Here is a 20,501-nt window from a genome sequence, read left to right on the forward strand (position 1 = left end):
AAAACAATATGAATGAGCCAAAGTATTTCAAAGGGCTAGAATGTATGGACATGGAGATGGAGGAGGACCATATATATACATATATATATATATATATCCAAATGCACAACGAAGGGCTAGAATAATGTCCGAATACATAAACAAACACAAATGGGGATCATAGTTCTATGTGCGTAAGGTCCAAAATATACATATCTATAGATGTATATGCATTCAGATTTTCCAATATTATATACATATATAAAATCTGTAATGTTCAGAAATTCTCGTTTACAAATCGAGAACAGAAGGGCACAAGTTCAAGTTTTTCCTCATCAACAAACTAGCAATTCAACTCTCTGAGCAATGTCGATGATGGAAGATGATGCTTTGGTCGATGATAGAAGATAATCTGAGGAATGTTTATACAAAGACAAAGAAAGAGAGAAAACAAGACCTGAAACTCTATGGAAGATGATCTGAGGAATGTTTCGGTCGCCGAAGATGGTCAGAGACGATGCTTCAGTGGTCGACTATTGTTGGAGCTGATGTTTCGGTGGTCGAAAACGGGTTTCAGTTGTCGAAAGTGGTTTGAGACGTCGGAGGTAGTGCTTCGGTGATCGAAAGTGGTCGGAGATGGTGTTTCGATAGTCAGAGACGGTGCTTCGGTGTTCGACGGTGGCCGGCGACGATACTTTGGTGGTAGACGGTGGCCGGAGATGATGCTTCGATTTCAGTCGATTGAAACCTGAAGATGAAGGTGACGAGATTAGGTGGCGGAGAAGAAGACCAAAGCAAGCAAATGGTGGAGACAAAAAACAATATAAAACCCTAGTATTCATTTAGGTTATATTTAGATAACCGATCGGTTAACCGATTAAATCGGTTATTTAACCGAACCGAACCGACCCGATCGGTTTTACAATTTCCATAGCCAATCGGTTATTTTAAGAATAACCGAAACCGAACCGAATGCCCACCCCTAATGTTTATCCATTGTATGTCTCACTAATCATTTGATAAAAAACATTATAAATCACACATTATGACCAATGGAACCAATATGTGAACAGAATATATTTCTGGTCACATAGATTATAGGATCACAATAGGATAAGGATATGATAAGGATATGTGTTGAAGTCAAAATAATAGAGGGAGAATATTTTTGATAATATCACATGTAAAATCAATTTTGCAATCAATTTTAGCTGCGATTTGTAATTTTTGGAAATTTTCGCTGGTTAATTTTTTGATTTTTTTTTCAATAAAAATATTTCACCGCAAAGACTTTACGATTTGTCATAATATTTTTGTTGCTAAAAGTTCGCAAGGAAGTGCATTGTTATATAACTGTTTTAATTTTTCTAGTGTTTTTCAGAACACCTTTGACAAATTCAAATAATTTATAAATATTGAATAAAATATCAATTTAAAACATTTGTATATATATACACATGTATATAACACGCATATATATATATATATAAGTATATATAGACATGAGCGCAGACGTGCATTGGTGCATACGCGTTATGAATGTGCATATACACGTATATCATATAAATTATATAGGGGAAATCGCCATAAAAACCCTGTACTTTTCCCAGGTCAACGAAAAAACCTTGTACTTTTTTGCTTACCAATTAAACCCTATATTTGGTATGATTAACCAATAAAACCCCAAACTTGTTAATAATTCACCGAAAACCCCCGCGTCTGCCAACTCAAACAAAAATGATGATGTGTACACGTATATCATATAAATTATATAGGGGAAATCGCCATAAAAACCCTGTACTTTTCCCAGGTCAACGAAAAAACCTTGTACTTTTTTGCTTACCAATTAAACCCTATATTTGGTATGATTAACCAATAAAACCCCAAACTTGTTAATAATTCACCGAAAACCCCCGCGTCTGCCAACTCAAACAAAAATGATGATGTGTCAATGACTTGGCTTCCAAGTTATGTACACATCATCAAAATTATGACACATCATCATTTTACATAAAAATAAATAACATAATTTATTTAAATTAATTTATATACATATAAATTCATATATATATATATTAAATATATATTAAATATTAAATTACTTATAACTAATAAAACACATATATATATATATATATTATTTATAATTATAATTACTTTTATTTTAATATACATATTAGTTATATATATATGTTACATGTATAACTAATATATATACATATACATATTATTTTTAATAGATACATTATATGTGTATGTGTTAGTTACAATTATTTTTGTTGTAATATGTATATGTATTAGTTATACTATACAATATATATATATATATATATATATATATATTGTAGTTATATATATAACATATACATATATAACTAATATACATATTACAATAAAAATAATTATAACTAACATATACATATATAATATATCTATTAAAAATAATATGTATATGTATATATATTAGTTATACATATAACATATATATATACATCTAATATACATATTAAAATAAAAGTAATTATAACTAATATATACACTATATATTAAAAAATAATATGTATATATATATATTATTTTTAATGTAATTTATAATATATATATATGTTTTATTAGTTATAAGTAATTTTATATTTAATATATATATGTGTGAATTTATATGTATATAAATTAATTTAAATAAATTATGTTATTTATTTTTATGTAAAATGATGATGTGTCATAATTTTGATGATGTGTATATAATTTGGAAGCCAAGTCATTGTCACATCATCATTTTTATTTGAGTTGGTAGACGCAGGGGGTTTTCGGTGAATTATTAACAAGTTTGGAGTTTTATTGGTTAATCATACCAAGTATAGAGTTTAATTGTTAAGCAAAAAAGTACATGATTTTTATGGCGATATCCCCAATTATATATATATATAGAGATGTGCATTTTATACATTTAAGATTTGGTCAGTTTGAAGCAAACCGCATGGAATTGTGTTTCGGTTTTGTCTCGCATGGTATACCGGAGAAAAAAACGATGACGTTTAAAGACGTTTCAATTTCCGGGTGAAACGACACTCATTTTTACAATCTTTGATTTCTCCGATCTTATCGGCGGCCATTGTTTACGTTAAAGCGTGTCGATTCAAATTGCGGCTTCCCCCCTATTCGGTCGCGCTTCCATTTCCTCTGGCCTGACGTTCATTTTTTTTCTCTCACTTTCTCGCCACCTCTAAATTTTCCACCCAACCAAACAGCTATTCAAAAGCACATTTGTTTACTTGCTTTGGCACCGAAACTCTCCCCACTGCAATCCCTCCTCCGATTCCCACTTCTCCTTTTCTGGATCCTCATCGTCGTCATATTTTGATGCCCAGAACGATGGCGAACAGGATCGGAGATGGGTCGTTTTTCCTGGAATTCGATTTTCCCGGGAAAATCTGAGACGAGTTCTCCCTCTGTGATCAGACAAAACCCAGAACCTGTTTCGTTTCGGAAGCTGTTCAAATCCGATTCCTCATGCCCCGTCGCGTGATTCTCCGATCGTCGGCGATTAACAGGGGCCAGCCGCTGCTCGCCTCGTTGGAATCTTCGGTTAGAGCCACCGTACCGGGTGAAAAGAGGAAGAAGGCGGCGGAGGTTGCCGGAGGAGCGGCGGCGGGGTGCGCGGCGGTGTGTTGTTGCTGCCCTTGCGCGGTGATGAATCTGGTGGTTCTGGCGGTTGTTAGGGTTCCGGTAGCGGTATGCAGGAAGGCGTGGCGACGGAGGAAACGCCGGAGATTATCCGGGAAGCGTCAGGGCCTGCTAGAGGCGGCGGCGGAGGCGAGCGAGGTGTCTGGACGGCTGAGATTGAACGGAGAAGATCGGACGGCTGAGATTGCGGTGGAGGAGAAGGAGAAGTTTGGTGGTCAGCAAAACGACGCCGTGGCCATGGAGAAGGAGATGTGGAACCATTTCTATGGGGCCGGTTTCTGGAGAAGCTCGTCGCAGAGAGACACGTAATTGTTTTTTTCTTTTTCTCTTTTTTTGTTCGCTATTGTCCACGTGTGATGACGTGGAATAATGCGGCATGACGTGGACGGATAGGATGCGACATTTACACGATATTCTTGTAATATATGGGGTTTTTTTCTCTCGTGTGGTTGGGGAAAATTTTGAACAAAATTTGGATGTGCGATACGAACAAAATGAAAAATTATTTTAAGGCTGAGTTATGTTGTAACACGAAATAATTTTAGGGTTCGCGAATATGCGATTTAATTCCACCAAGTTTGTGAATATTTAGAGACACGATGTTCCAAATTCCTGTCTTTATTTTGGGTTTAGTTTATAAAAGAGATATTTATAATTTAATATGCATGCGCGACGCGGACGTTGTTATGACGTCTACAGCAAATGAAGATGCATTTCTGTTAAAAAAAAATAATAATAATTATGGATACAGTACAACTGAATATGTATAAATATATATATATACACAGTGGTGGCGGATCAAAAATTATATTTAATAGGGGGTAAATTATAATTTTAACGTTTTAATATGGGGCATTTCAATTTTTATTTACAAATTTATAAAATTTACAAAAGAAATTAAATTTTTTTAATTTAAGTAGTGGAGGTAAAGGTCTCTATTGCCATCAATGTAGATCGGCCACTGTATATATACATGAGACACGATTCTTATCTTATGGATGTTATTCTTAGGAGAGAGACAGAGAATTGTTATAAAGATAGTGTCATCATTTAACGCTTGGATGCGTTTTTCATACTTATAATCGGGTCGGGATTTTTGATACATAGAACATTCTAAATTAAATATATTTTACGCTTTATACATTACACATTACGCATCTTCATTGTCTGATTGACATTCCAAACCCAAGATTCATATATGCGGCTAGAAGTGGAAAAATTCGATGAAAAAACGTAATTAATTTCACCTCGTGGTCCAAGAAACTTGAGCAAAAATCGTCAGTCACTGTGTTATCAGACTAAGAAATGGAAGATGAAGACGAAGCAATCCTGAAATCATACATTAAGACCTACTAGTTAATGTTCTGGATGTCTGAAAATGGAGCAAACTGAGGACGCTGTTGATTGAACATCAGATGGTTGATATTCATGTATCCTTGTGGCGCAAGTAAACCAGAGTTCCTCGATTCCATTCCCATATTTATGCTTCTGCTTTCACCTCCCATCCCCCTTCTTAGAAACTCTAAACCGCTGCAAGGCGCCTCCGCTCCCACAGCCATTGATCATCAGATTTTGCTGAATCACCCTCCTCCTCCTCCTCTCTGGAATCATGGTCCTGTTAAAACCTGGATTGTAGTACGCGTATTGCGGAGAATTGTTGCATCCGTTGTCTGGAAATGCATTCCCACCCAACATCGCTGCTGCATTCTGTTCGTCCATGACAAACCCAAAAAATATTCTAGGGTTTATGGGGAGATTCACAGATTGAGTCTGTCCAAAGATCGACTGGCAAGAACTACTGATTTGGACATCGTCGATCTTCTTATTAGCCGCGGTTTTGTATTTCTCCGATTCAATAAACGTAAGCCTTTGTTTCAGACAGAGTATATTTCTCTCCAAGAGACCACCCAACTCCGAAAACCGATCAGAAGAGAACCCATCAACCTTAATCGTCAGATCCATGGAATCGTGACCATGACTGTGCTCAATCTTGTTAAGAAAGGAGGAAAGATTCAAGCTTCTCTTGCGTCTGAGGGTGTCGTCGAGCGATCTGTACTTGAAGTCAATGTCCCTAATCTTGTCGATGTCTTGGGGCCATGTCTGAAGAGATCCATCGGGACCATAACATATGACACAGACATCGATTCCACACAGAGTGGAGAGTTCCTGAGCTTTCTTGATCACGGTTGACTGTCTTCTTCTAAATACTGAATTCTGTTGAGAAAGTTTCTTGCCGGAGAAAGAAGACGAAGAAAAGGCGATGCTGGAAACCATTGTTTCGTTATCTCGTCTGTGCTTTCGAGGTAAATACAATACAGAATATCATATATATATATATACACACACGTTGCGGCCTCTTCTCTTTCTTAATCAACGCAGCGATTATTGTGATAGATTTTGTTTTCCATTTTTTAAATTCCATTTCTATTTTCCTAGTTTTAAGTTCAATGTGTATTTACATCTTCTTTAAGTATTTTTTATGCAAATAATATGAAGACTACTCAAGACTTCATACATTCTTTTCCTATGGGTTTTATTATCTTCATATTTTTTTTTCTGTTAAAACTATAAGAAACGAACGTTAGTAATTAGTTAATGATATAAAAAGATTTCAAGATTCAAGAAGGCCTCATACATTTAAAAATAAAAAATAAAAAATAAAACCCTCCATAGACGCAGAATCTGGCAAGACTACGCCCTTGTTCATTCTCTTTCAAATTTGTGCTGAATAATTCGCATCAGTTAGCCAAAACCAAATACCTAAACCGGATTGGTATGGATACCGAAACATCGGTTACCACTTACCAGTGGGCACCGTCTTCATGTGGGGTACATTAAATCATAAAAAGAGATTTTTTGTTTGTGCTATTTTTTAAAAAAAATTTAAAAAAATTAAAAAAATACATACAGATATACATGCTCATACGTATATACATATATATAAACAAAAATATGCATATTTGTACACACACATATATATATGCACACATATACATATACATACAAATATTTATTCACGCTCATATATATATATATGCAAGATCTCACACCTATAAATATATATATATATACACAGACATTTATATAGCACATTTACAAACAATATGTATTTATATATATATATTATATGTATGATATATATGTGTATGTGTGTATAAGTATGTGCATGCATAAGCATGCATATATTTATATATGTACGTATATATATACACACAAGAGTGTTTGTGTGTGTATGTGTGTATATGTATAAGAATGTGATGTGATAACATTTTCATACGGATATACTGACTGAATAGTAGAGTTGTGTATTTTTTTTAATATTTTGAAAGTTTATGTTTTAATATGGTTGAAAAAAATTCCTGATAATCTTGAATTTTATATTGATTTAAGATTTTATTAATAATTTGTATACATTTTTTTTAAATTGAAAAACGATGATTTTTTGTATCATCTGTAATAATTGATACAACTAAATCTTAAAATTGTAATATATTTTAATTTTGAAAGTTATAATTTTGTATTAATATCTAAATATACATTCTCAATAACATAATTTGGTTTTGTAAGAAAAAACAAATTAGGACAGTAATATTGATATGATATGATATGATATGATGATGATGAGAATGGTATGACAATTGAAATAAAATTATTTTAGTTAATCGATTATTAAAAATCGTTTAGATATAATAAACGATAGGAAAAAAATATAAAGTTTGAAATATTAAATTAAATCACAAGAAATAACACGATTATAACATAGGCTGTGCATGAGAAATGCGAAATTAAGAAAGAATACATTTTAGCCATTTGAAAAGAACCATCGGCACGCATTGAATCAAAAGAGGCAGTTGCTTTAATGGTACAAACGTGCAATTTTGAGAATATAGGGTCGTAAACGAAGAAATATAAAAGTTGAAGTAGTATATTGAAAACTCCTAATTCTTTTTTCCTTCATTATTGACGCATACCAAAATTCTAGAGCCTTCTTAATTGACCGATGACTTGGGAGGCGAAATCTGAGCCGTCGGTTCAATCTCACAACCACAACCACATTTCGCAACAAGACCATTTTATATGCTTCGCTTCTCTTGACAACCTCCATTCCCATTGTTCATAGTTGAAAGCAAGCTCCTCCTCCTCCGATTCTCTCCGATCTATCGAGTAGAACTCTCAGATTCAGATATTTGATTTTCGGGGATTTCGGAGATTTAGGGTTTCTTTCTTCTCACGATGTTTGGTAGAGCGCCGAAGAAGAGTGATAATACGAGGTACTATGAGATCCTAGGTGTCTCGAAGAACGCGTCTCCGGAGGATCTGAAGAAGGCGTACAAGAAAGCCGCGATCAAGAATCATCCCGACAAGGGTGGAGATCCGGAGAAGGTACGAGTTGTTGAATTTGCCGATCCGATCGGGTCGGATCGGATTGGAGTTGACGGTCGTGATTCGCTATCTGTTGTTTGAATTCTATGGATTTGTGTTTGGATTTCGAGCTTTCGTCTGTAGAATTGCTGTGTGCGTCTTTCTCGTCTTTGTCTTAGGTGATCGGGTGTAACTAGGACTATCGATCCATTTGTTGTCCAGGCTGTTCACTGTCTGGGTTTTTAGGGTTGATTTAGTTCTTATCGTGCTAGGATCCTGTCCTTGTTATGCATTTTGATTGAAATCGGTGTGGAGTACGAATCTGTGAAGAATTCTTTTGGGTTTCCGAAGACCGAGGGAGTTTGCCCTCAATTCAAGGACCATGATTATTTGATGTGATCCATGTGTTGCAATCTATCTTGAGGAGGGAAATTGTAGTATGAAACAATTCTTCCTCGAATTACTGGATTTGGCATATGCATTTTTGTAGTTTTCTTGTATGCTTATCAAGGTTGTGCCTTTTGTTATTGCTAATGCTTTGTAAAACGTCGCGTCTTGTCTTCAGTTCAAGGAATTGGCTCATGCGTACGAGGTACTAAGTGATCCCGAGAAGCGTGACATCTATGACCAGTATGGCGAGGATGCTCTAAAAGAAGGAATGGGCGGTGGTCCTGGTGGCCATGACCCATTTGACATCTTCTCGTCGTTCTTTGGTGGTGGTGGTGGTGGTGGATTTGGAGGTGAGATTGATGATGTGTTCTCTTCGTAGGGTTGTTTTCTCTTTTTCGATTATGTTGAGCTAATCCTGTTAGCTCTGTCTTGCAGGCGGTGGTAGCAGCAGGGGTCGTAGGCAGAGACGGGGAGAGGATGTAGTTCACCCACTAAAGGTTTCTTTGGAAGATCTCTATCTCAGCACAACCAAGAAGCTTTCCCTCTCTAGGAACGTTTTGTGCTCCAAGTGTAAGGGGTTAGTTTCTCACCATCCCCTTCTCAGGTCCATTCGCGTTACATGATTCCATGTGCATCATCATGGTTTGTGTTTGGTTGCAGAAAGGGATCGAAGTCTGGAGCATCCATGAAGTGTTCTGGTTGCCAGGGTTCTGGTATGAAGGTCACGATCAGGCAGCTTGGACCGTCTATGATTCAGCAGATGCAGCATGTGTGTAATGATTGCAAGGGTACCGGTGAGATGATCAGTGACAAGGACCGGTGCTCACAGTGCAAAGGAGAGAAAGTCTCCCCAGAGAAGAAAGTTCTCGAAGTTTTTGTGGAGAAGGGCATGCAGAATGGACAGAAAATCACATTCCCTGGTGAAGCCGACGAAGCAGTAAGTGCTTCTCCTCAAGACCATTTGTTGAGATTCTTCATGTAGGTTTGTTAATCTGGTGATGTCTGATTGTGCGTGCAGCCTGACACCATAACCGGAGACATTGTGTTCATCCTCCAGCAGAAGGAGCATCCTAAGTTCAAGAGAAAGGGAGATGACCTCTTCTATGAACACACCTTATGCCTCACCGAGGCATTGTGTGGCTTCCAGTTTGTGCTGACTCATCTCGATGGCCGGCAACTCCTCATCAAATCGAACCCTGGCGAAGTTGTCAAACCCGGTAAGCATTTCCCAAGATCTGGTTTCGGATGTGTAATCTCTGGGTTTGATCACCGGCAATTTTATAACACGATTTCTCTCCCCCCCTTGTATACTGTATATATACACACATATACACATGTATATATATGTGTGTGTGTATGATATGTATGGATGGTAACAGACGCGTATATAGGACATCTCCAACGCTTGTGAGGTATAATGGACCGGGACCCACATCTCTAACCCTCTTCATGAAATAAATGGACGGTCCAGATTTATTTTCTAATGACGATATAAGCATCCTCCGATGTACCAAAGGCCGTTCATGAAAGGGAAGCTATACATCCACTTCACGGTCGAATTCCCGGAAACTCTGAAGCCGGACCAGGTGAAAGCCCTGGAGAAGGTGTTGCCGCCGAAACCGTCGACCCAAATGTCCGAGATGGAGCTGGACGAGTGCGAGGAGACGACGCTCCACGACGTGAATATCGAGGAGGAGATGAGGAGGAAGCAACAGTCGCAGCAGCAAGAGGCTTACGATGAAGACGACGACGAGCCTCACGGTGCTCAGAGGGTGCAGTGTGCTCAGCAGTGAAAAAAAATATTTGATATATGATGAAGAAAAACAAGTGGACTTTTGGTTTTATAAGGTTTTGATGACGATACGATAAGATAAAATGCTGTCACTTGGATAAGTTTTCTAACGGAAAGAGAAAGTATTAGCGGCTGATGATGACGGTTGCTTACGCTGAATCTTAGTTCGTATTAATGAACTCTGCGGTAAGGTTGTTAATGGCGATTTTTTTAAGTTTTGTAGAAACCTTTAAATTCATAAATAACTAACAATCGGTTATTCCAAAAGTAACCCATTGGTTATGGTAATGGAATACCTAATTGATCCGGTTCGGTTTAGTTATTTAACCTAATAAAATCGGTTAACCGATAGGTTATGTGTTTTTTAGCTAAAAAAAAAAAAAAGAGGGCTTGTTTTATTTAACAGTTGACGTCATCCACGAGGATTCGAGGGACGTTTCCTTTTTAACGAGGAAAGTTGCTTTCTAGTAGTTGAGATTTTGTTTCGACCAAGAAGGAACTCTTCTAAGGTTTAAGAGTTCCTTGATACAGTTCCTTGATACCAGAGTTCAAGGAATTAGGATTAGCAGAGTCTTATTCTTTTGGTTTAAGACGATCAACGGAGGAGGAATGCCCTGATAGAAATTTTCCGGTTTAGTTTGATCGGTTTTTGCAAACCGGGTGTGGTTTCGGTTGAGTCAATGTGGCAGTTTGAAGCGAGTGGAGGTTCTAGGTTTTTTCTTTTCACAAATGGCCTGCCTTCATTTGGGTCTGTCATCATAAATTATTATTTGTAAACCCATAGAGCCCAAAGATATTTGCTTATTATTATTGGAATATAAAAATTATTTTTTAAAATAATCACTGAAATTAATAAACAGCTCAGTATTGAAGAAATTTTTACAACATAAATAGCACATTCAAAATCCAGCGTTCATTAAAAAAAATTGAAACATATTGTCTTTATACTAATTAGTCTTATTTTTCATTTTGCCGGATTCGTATTAGGTTTTTAGAGAAAATGATAATTTATTCAGTTGAGATACATGTTAGGAGTATAAACAACAGTACTTCTTGTCTGTTCCACATCCCTGACCTTACTATTCGGAAGTGGATTATAGAAGTCGGTATTTGGAGAACTGCAGATCTCATGTTCACTGTGACGTGCCACTGCAACCTTACGGAAGTCGGTATTAACTACTGTTCCGATTTGGATGAAGTTTACAAATATACGTGCAAAACTTTATTCGCTAAAGGGCATTAGCTACATAGCATGTAGAGTGGGCGAACCCCTACACACAGAGCGTATGCAACTCGATCCTCTGAACATTGATGAGGCTAAGGTGAAGGTCGAAGTTAAACTTGGTTCTCACCCTCCTTCCGTGATGAGACCTTATCTTCCAAAGCACTAATCTCTCCCGATCCTGACCCAATAGCACAAAAAGACCCTTCCCCGACCCAAACTCCCCTAACTCAGGTTCCCCTATTATCATCTCATGCATCCCCGCAGAGGAAATACATGTATGATTCGGAAGAACTTGTTCAAGACAACCAACCATCTTCGCCTACATTAACCAATTTAGTTTCTATCACACCCACTATCTATCATTGTCAAAAAATCTGTTTGGATTCAGATGAAGAATTAGTGGCAGAAACGCAACGAATTCTACGCGCTCATTCTTCCATTGCTGCTACAACTCAAGATTCTAAGTATAACATTCGCTCTTGTGATGACAAAGTCCACTTTGATCCTACCGACTTCACACTAATCGGGAAAGCTCGCAAAGATAAAGATAGATTTTAGATTTTTTACTACTTTTGGTTATAATTTTTAAATATTTATGACGGTTTTAGTATAACTCTTGAGTTTCATTTGGATATGATATTATGATCTCTACTATTTGTACTTAGGGATGCTATTCCATGTGTCTTCCCTATTGTAAAACATTTATATTTATATGATTTACTGTTAACAAAAAAAATGATAATTTATGATTAAATAAATCAAACTTGGACTATCTGATTATTGAGAAGGTAAGGAATTCAATTGAGAACCAGAGATAATATATATATAAACCACCTTGGCTGTAAAAGCTAGACAAAAGCCAAAAATGTTGAACCGGAATAAACCGGGAGAAGGACCGAGGCGTAACATAATTAAAAAGGAGGGGACCAGAGAAAGAAATGTTCCCGTTTTGGTGTGAGATGTGACGTTACTCTCTCTTTTTTCTTTGATTGCTTCAGTACATAGTACCTCTGTCCCGGTTGACCCTTTGGACCACCTTTTTTTAAAAATATTTATTTAAAATTTAGAAAGGGATTTTTTTTTGTTTAATCTTTAATTATTACTATTATGAATCCAAAATAACCAATTTAATCTGAAATTTCAATGGAGCTCAAAATGAAAGAACTGATCTATACCAATTCCAAGCTTCTTGCTAATGACCATTTTGTTCTTTTTAAGGATTTTAATATCTGGATCTGGATATATATATATATATATATATATATACATATTTTAAAAAGGAGAATGTATATATGGGTTTTATAAATAAATAAATAAATAAATATATATATATATATATATATATATATATCACGTCTAATCGAATAGTGTTCAATGCAATCGATGACAAAGGGGACATATATGTGCTTGGTGCCCATAACTTTATGTTTCCAACATTTGCCCTAGCTAACTTGTCTTTTTCATAACCATTCATAAAAAAAAACTTGTCTTTTTCATTTAAAGCGAAATATATAATTATCTCTCTTGACATAAATAAAATAACGCTCTTAAAATGTTAATACGTATGAAAGTGATTAATAGACGAATCGTTGAGTATTGCTGAATTTAGGGTTTAATTAATTATTCAAATTTAATTCATGTTTTTCTCTTTTCCTCCAAAACTATTCCAAAATCATCCATAATGCGCGACTAAAACCATTGAAGTAATGAAAAATATTTTTCTGAATAACCACCATATGTATGTGTATAAAGTTTTTGTAGCCATTTTTATTAAAATTTGCAATTTTGGTGGGCAATAAATGCATAATTTATGTATTTGAAAAAAATAGGCATTGTCTCTCTGTTCACCCAAAACTTGGACAGTGAAAAAATAAAATTAATTTTTTAATTTGAATTGATGTCATATATCTAAAAGTCTGATGGGTTCTACAATGGAATACTAGAATGATTCAACTATTGGTAATCTTATATCCTTTAATCAGTAAAAATTGCAGATAAACAAGATGGACTGTTTGTCATTATTTTTCTTACAAAATAAAATAGATTACAAAAATTGGAAAATAAAGTAAACAAAAAAAAAAGTAGGAAATCAAAAGAGGATCTAAGGCAATAAAAAGAGGAAGGGCAACTTGTGAAAATTGAAAAAATAAATTTAAAAAAAAAGGTAAATGTCACTTGTGAATTGTGATTGATGAAAAGAAAGCTTGTTCTTTTACAGGTGACATGACCTTTCTCACGCCCTTTTCTACATATGCCTCCAAATCCGGAAATTATTTCTTTTTTATTATTATTATTTTCTTTTTAGATGGGTTGATTCTCGTGAATATTCGAAATTTTCACTTCCTAATATTATTTTTATTAAAATTGCAATAATGGTTTATCATCAAGATTTAAGTTAATCTCATATCTAACAAATTATTGTGGATCATCAACAGAGTATCGAGTCTATACGAGCAATTCCAAGTAAATGCTTCTTAATTATTTTAGTTTTCCTTTAAATATTTTACATTTAAAGTACACGTATTTTGTTTAAATATTCATATTTAATCTAAATTATCAATAACAAGAAGAGCAAAACAAAAAAAACAATTCCAATGCAAACTAATGTTTAATTGACTTATAAACTTCATAGACTTTGGAAAAAATTGACTATATATGTAAATCTTTTTAGTTTTAAAAGAAGCTTATGTAAACTCACTTGTTATATTCTTAGTTTCAAAATTATATTATTAGAAATGAAAATAGTTAACACGCAAAAAAAAAAAAACAGAGAGAACGGTAGACTAAAATATTTCAAAATTGTTTTGCATATTCACTTCAGAAAACGAAGTTACACAAATAATATTCTAAATTTTGTAAAACAATTTATCATGCATGTGGTATTGAACTTAGCATTGTACGTACTTAACATTTTTATTTCGGGAAAACCATTATTCCGATATAAACAAAAACTATATCATCCATTATTTTGACGCAACAAAATTATTCTAATTGGAATAATCAAGGACTACTACAACAAATTAAAAGTTTTATTTACATTGAGCAGAAGCTACGTATATTTGATATGGATGAAAATTTAAACTAAATTAAAAAAAAAATTGGTAAAATGTCAACATTAGTATATATTATGTAAACTCTATATATAATTTATCGCAAAATCAAGTCATGTTATGAAATATTTTTTTAAAATCTAAGTCGCGAAGAATTTGACAATTGGAGATGGTTCTTGGAGTGAGATGATTGGATATTGAAAGATGTAATGACTAATGAGAGAGGCAGCCAATAAATACATGAAAATAAACTTAGCAAATGGATAAAATAATAAATAAAATAAAAAAAGGGTAAATATTAAAGGGTGATGGACGTTGGACAAGACAGCTTAGGGACACAAATAGCCACAGTCTTCCAAAACCCCAACTACATGATTTGACGTTTCAGATTCTGTTTTCTTTTGTACTAAAGTTTTTTTTTTTACAATTTGGACTCCGGCAATTTTATAACACGATTTCTCTCCCCCCCTTGTATACTGTATATATACACACATATACACATGTATATATATGTGTGTGTGTATGATATGTATGGATGGTAACAGACGCGTATATAGGACATCTCCAACGCTTGTGAGGTATAATGGACCGGGACCCACATCTCTAACCCTCTTCATGAAATAAATGGACGGTCCAGATTTATTTTCTAATGACGATATAAGCATCCTGTCAGTCATTTCGGATCATCACATAGGCTGATAACATGCATATATTTGTGTGCATGTGGAGGGATAGAGATCGGTTTGGTTACTTATGGATTATATACAAAAAAAAAATCAATCATACGAAATAATTACGTCGGCAATATGTGTGTGAAAAAGTCGATCGAGTTCGTTCTTATTTTATAAAACAATATATTAAATTTATTTTCTGTTTCTTTTAAAAACCATTATTGATTATTGAATGTCTGGTCTTGCTAGATCGACATTAACACAAACAAGCCGTAACCATCTGTATCGTAATTTTCTAATTTATAAGATATATGATGCAAATATAAAGGATATGACTACTCAATCTTTTATAAGCTAGGTTTTTTTTTTATTAAATATAGAATTTTGAACAAATTAATACCACACACACACACACACATATATATATATATATATATGTATGATGCGGTCTTACTTTTATGTATGATGATAGAAAAAGCTATCTCTGAGTTCAACCTCACCGAAACATATATGACCCTGACTTAGAATTTGAAATGAATTGAGACAGTGTAATTATTGTCAATAACAAATCTTTGTCGGTCTTTCTATGCGCATAACACATCCAAAACATATATATATACGTGGGGCACATGCCCCAATCAACTATTTTAATTAAGAATCAATATTTTCATAAATTTTGGTAGAAATTAATAATGTGCCTTCGACAAAAAAAAAAATTAATTTAATTCTGCAAAGTGTCTTTGTAGAATTTTTATATGTAGGAAACACTATTTAAAGAAAAAATGGCACTTTTTTTTTTAGTTCTATATTTCTCTTGAAAGAGAATGGTACAAAGACTACTGATTTCGTTAGCAAAACATTTATTCAACAAAAAAAGAAATCCTGTTACCAAATAATTCGAGTTATTTTTTTTTATGCAAAGAATGTTTCTGTATACAGTGGATGTGACAGACTTATTCAGGATCATAAAAGTCACCATTTCACATCCCAAGATGGAATTTTTCGTCTTCTGTTACTCAGTCCTTTTACATTCACATCTATATATACATATGCATGCACACCAAAGTATGCGCGTGCATATACATATACATATATATATATATATATATCTGTATCAAGAAAACTTAATGAATATAAATACGAACCTATATATACGAATATAAATTGCTTCAATATATATATATATATACCCCTTTGTAAGAACCTATATATACGAAATCTCTATCATATGTTACAGATTATTTATTTATTTTCTCTTCAATCAAAATTTTAGTATGATGGCATGATGATCACATATTAGAATTAATCCAATGTATAAATTTTGAAGGGTTGATTGCGATACTGACACGTGTCCTTCACTCTTTATTCTCTATTTCAACCTTAAACATAGTTTCACTGTATTTAGTTTTTTTATTTTTATTTTCTAAATACTGTGAATATAAATTAACGAAGTTTTTATTTGATCATAAATGATTTAGTATTATATGTTTTAATTTTGTGACATTGTACTCATATTTAGATAGTAAATAAATATCTCGTTCGATCTTATTTTAATAAATTTTAGGCTTATTTGAATATTAATAAAATTATAAATCTGAAATATCTAATAAAATCTAGATATTATGTTTTCAAATATTTTCATTTTAAAATAAAAAATTAAATCGTTAAATAAAGTGAGACGAAGAAAATTTTGGAGTAATCATGCGATACAGAAGAAAATATTGTACATAAAGAATAATGAAAAAAAAATGAGTATTCAAGAGAGCGAAGAGATGATGTTGCATATTTACTCCCAAAAACACAAAAACACGCACAATAAAAAATCTGTCTCAAAATAAATATTTCAATTTTTTATATAGATATTACAACTTTCAAATATGGATAAGAAATAGAAAATAAAAAACATAATATTATAGGATCGATATTTTTTAAATAAGGTAATACTTAGATATTCAAAAATTCTCTAGTTAGTTACAAAAATCTCACACGAGTGTGTTCTTACAGAAAACAATTATGTGCGTATATATACATACTATGTGTACATATATGTACATATGTATATACATATGTGTGTATATATATGTACATGTTTGGGGTTTTAAATTGTGTATGTATATATATGCGTGTTTTGTAATTTTTTTATGTAAACTAAAAAAATAAAAAAAAATCACCACTTATTTTGTAATTTATAAGTATGTATGTATATGTTTGGGGTTGTGTATATGTATGTATGTGTTTTGTAATTTTTTTTTATTTTTTTATGTATACCTACTTTTTTATTTTTTAAGTGTATATACACCGATAATATTCAAGTGATTAAGGAATTAAAAGATCTGTTAGAATTTGTTAATATTTCAATGGTACATTTTTAATTTATAATTCACGAAAACTTTAGAATTTTAAAGTTCAATATTTATGTTAGGGTTATTTATAAAATTGAATATTTTATGTGTTTTTCCTTGTATTGATATTTTATTTTTTAAAATCTATAAATTTCTAAACTTTTAGTTCATTTCATGCATCCATAACAATTGCAATTACAATGACACGTTTTATCATCCACGCAAAAATCACACACACGCGTTTGTGTATATATATATACACACCTCAATTTACACCGAAAAATTATATATAAATTCAAAATGTGAATGTGAATAACTCATAATGGGCGTCACTTATTACGAGAGTTAGAAAGGGAGTTAGAGAAGAAAACCCACGTAATAAATAGACATAGTTACATAGGTACATACATACATATGCATATATATATATAACAACTTCTTGATCATCTTCTCCCTTCATCCTTCCGACCAGCTCTGCTCACACATAAAAGCGATAGATACGTAAAAAGTTACACATATATACATAGACACGCATATGGAGAATATGTGTGTATATGTATATGTGTATGCAAAGGTTTAGTGACAGCCATTAGAGCTTTTGCCCAGCAACTGCCTGGTCTAACTGCTTCCCTTGCTTGTTGCCATCCAGCTTTAATCCAAAGTGGATATGAGGAAAATGTGCCCACTATGTTAACAAAGAAGAAAATAATAATAAGCAAAAATAAAATAAATATGAACATTGTTTCCACCACTTGCGCATAGTAGATTCCACTATCTTAATTGTTACATTTATCTCTGTTGTTCTTTTATCCTTTCCCATAATAGAGGACTGTCAATAGAATAACAAGTGGTTCACCCCATATTTCTCATATCCATATGCATCACTATATCCAAACTTCAAGCAAAATTTTATAAGTTATATGTATATGTATATATATATATATGTATGTATATCAACCTAAGACAGAAGATTCTTGTATAGATGAACATCAGAAACCAGTGCTTACGTTTTTGGCGGCTGTGCTAAACGCCTCGCGGTGGCTGATCTCGGGGTTGCTAGCTTTGATCCTCTGAATCTCCTCTCTACGAATCACGCGAATTTCAATAAATGTTTTCAAAGAGAAATAAAATGATATATAAAAACATCAGAAAGTCAGCAAAAGAGGGAGAGAAAAAAAAACCCTTAACACAAAATTTCAATTTTTGTTCTAGTGCCAAACTTACTTGATAAACCTGTTGTATGCGGAGGGAACACGTTGTCTCTTCTCAGGGGGCGCTGCAAGTTGATACACACATGAATGTACAAACAATGTTAGAGAATGTAACTAAATAAGCGTTGACCATCTATATATATATAAGCATATGATCATTTAAACACATAACTTAAAAAGGAACATTTCTATTATAAAATACACTGTCTTTAGATTCAAAGCTAAGAGTATTAGTGTGGATATGCTATTGCATATGCATGCACACTGAAATATGCATATGTCATACTCACACGAGAGAGAGAGAGAGAGAGAGGGGGAGAGGGAGGGAGAGAGAGAGACTAACGGCGGATAGGAGGCATTCTAGGAGCTTCACGGTCTACAGATTCAAACGACGAAGTTGTTGAGCTAATAGTGGACTTGGAAGATGATCCGCATTCCTTTCTTGGCTCTGGAGATGTAATGGTAATGTGCTGCTTATGGAACTTCATGATCAAGTGCAAAAGCAATTAGAAAAAATATGCTGATTAAGAGTATTCATAAAAAAAATGTGTATATATATGTATGAGCATGGTATATAACAAGCGGATATAATCCAAAATTTCCGATGTAACCAGGCAAAACACTGAGATAAAAGTCAAAATGAATTAATAAAATTTTAATTTTACATTTGTATACACGTTAATGTTACATTACCTGAAGATCTTGGTGAACAGGAGGTGAAATTTGATGAAGTGAAGCCCCCATGTTGAGAGACAGCAAATTTGTGCAATGGCCACATCTCACCGTCACAATTGTGAATAAACTTGCATATGGCACATTGACCTGATATGATATATGATATATATATATATATATATGAAAGATCCCCAAAGTTTGTTTAATCATTATAAAAGGCTAATTAAATGCACAAGTATCACTTGGTTTTGTAAGATCTCAAGCCCTATAACAGGAAAACATCGTGGATAGGCTATGACCAAATATGAACAACATAGACGACGTTTTATTAACATGGAAAAGATTTGGCTATTTGAAAGATAGGATATGCATACGAAATACATTGTCAAAACTTATTATATATGTGATGGCTACTCATAGTTTATGAGGTAATATGATCACCTACACCAGGTTTTCATGTCCAAATATATCAATTATACTCTATATATTAACACATTCTAGTTAGTTATTTACCATCAAGCATTTTGTTCCTTTATCTTATGATTGTCGGTTGATTAATTTTGAAATGGAGAAAGATGCAAGTAATATAAGTTTATGTTATATATATATATATATATATATGCGTATGAACAAATTAATTAAGGTATTAGGGTATATATTTACGTAAGAGGAAAAGTGGCTAAGTACTAAAGAGAGGTTCTCTCAGGTCTCTTTCTCTTTGGTGGGTTTCTGACGACTTCCATGCCTGACACAACCCTCAAGGCAACAATGATAAAAGAGAGGAGGGGAAGAAGATGATGCAGAAACACAGTCATAAAAGAAAACGACTTCACTTTGAACCCATCACTAAAGTCCACAAATATATACATTCACACACATATATATATAATATACACATGCATTATAACATATGTAGGTACATCTTTGTATTTTAATTTTTTTTGTATATAGTGTGTGACATGTATAAGATCCAGAAGAAGTTGCTCAAATTGGGCTGAACAATTCTCTTGTACTTTCCACAAAAATACAAACCCAAATTTGTGCAAGAAGACTTCAGAGAATATTGAGTGGTTTAATAGTTGTCCCAAGTGAGATTCATCCCCCCCCCCCCCCCAAAAAA

General features: G+C 33.6%; 4 protein-coding genes across 4 annotated transcripts in view; 2 read left to right on the forward strand and 2 right to left on the reverse strand.

Moving 5' to 3' along the window:
- The first annotated feature begins 2,998 nt into the window (after window positions 1-2,998).
- LOC104800502 lies at window positions 2,999-4,254 on the forward strand. The gene has a single exon (XM_010523318.2). It carries the CDS (start codon window positions 3,490-3,492, stop codon window positions 3,970-3,972), a length of 483 nt encoding a protein of 160 aa, XP_010521620.1. The 5' UTR covers window positions 2,999-3,489; the 3' UTR covers window positions 3,973-4,254.
- Window positions 4,255-5,157: 903 nt separating this feature from the next.
- Window positions 5,158-5,937, reverse strand: LOC104801507 (agamous-like MADS-box protein AGL81). The gene has a single exon (XM_010524816.1). It carries the CDS (start codon window positions 5,935-5,937, stop codon window positions 5,158-5,160), a length of 780 nt encoding a protein of 259 aa, XP_010523118.1.
- Window positions 5,938-7,748: 1,811 nt separating this feature from the next.
- LOC104800503 (dnaJ protein homolog ANJ1-like) lies at window positions 7,749-10,412 on the forward strand. Its single transcript, XM_010523319.2, has 6 exons — window positions 7,749-8,046; window positions 8,591-8,765; window positions 8,851-8,992; window positions 9,076-9,352; window positions 9,434-9,664; window positions 9,912-10,412. Exons 1-6 carry the CDS (start codon window positions 7,897-7,899, stop codon window positions 10,206-10,208), a joined length of 1,272 nt encoding a protein of 423 aa, XP_010521621.1. The 5' UTR covers window positions 7,749-7,896; the 3' UTR covers window positions 10,209-10,412.
- A 7,384-nt stretch (window positions 10,413-17,796) lies between these two features.
- Window positions 17,797-20,501, reverse strand: part of LOC104800504 (putative axial regulator YABBY 2) — a 4,228-nt gene continuing 1,523 nt past the window's right edge. Inside the window, exons 2-6 of the mRNA XM_010523321.1 lie at window positions 19,400-19,528; window positions 19,050-19,188; window positions 18,720-18,771; window positions 18,503-18,578; window positions 17,797-18,180 (exon numbers count right to left, since the gene is read on the reverse strand). Of these exons, the coding sequence (XP_010521623.1) occupies window positions 18,085-18,180; window positions 18,503-18,578; window positions 18,720-18,771; window positions 19,050-19,188; window positions 19,400-19,528 (492 nt within the window). The 3' untranslated portion in view covers window positions 17,797-18,084. The remainder of the gene's footprint in view (window positions 18,181-18,502; window positions 18,579-18,719; window positions 18,772-19,049; window positions 19,189-19,399; window positions 19,529-20,501) is intronic.

This window comes from Tarenaya hassleriana, unplaced genomic scaffold (assembly GCF_000463585.1).
Source record: "Tarenaya hassleriana unplaced genomic scaffold, ASM46358v1 Cleome7, whole genome shotgun sequence".
Classification (NCBI taxonomy): Eukaryota; Viridiplantae; Streptophyta; class Magnoliopsida; order Brassicales; family Cleomaceae; genus Tarenaya; species Tarenaya hassleriana.

Bases quoted from the DNA above. Each gene is read 5' to 3' on its own strand.
- LOC104800502 (XM_010523318.2), top strand. From the start codon at position 3,490: ATGCCCCGTCGCGTGATTCTCCGATCGTCGGCGATTAACAGGGGCCAG.
- LOC104801507 (XM_010524816.1), bottom strand. From the start codon at position 5,937: ATGGTTTCCAGCATCGCCTTTTCTTCGTCTTCTTTCTCCGGCAAGAAA.
- LOC104800503 (XM_010523319.2), top strand. From the start codon at position 7,897: ATGTTTGGTAGAGCGCCGAAGAAGAGTGATAATACGAGGTACTATGAG. The intron at 8,766-8,850 runs GTGAGATTGATG...TCTGTCTTGCAG, and splicing joins TGGTGGTGGTGGATTTGGAG to GCGGTGGTAGCAGCAGGGGT. The intron at 9,665-9,911 runs GTAATCTCTGGG...TGACGATATAAG, and splicing joins CAAGATCTGGTTTCGGATGT to CATCCTCCGATGTACCAAAG.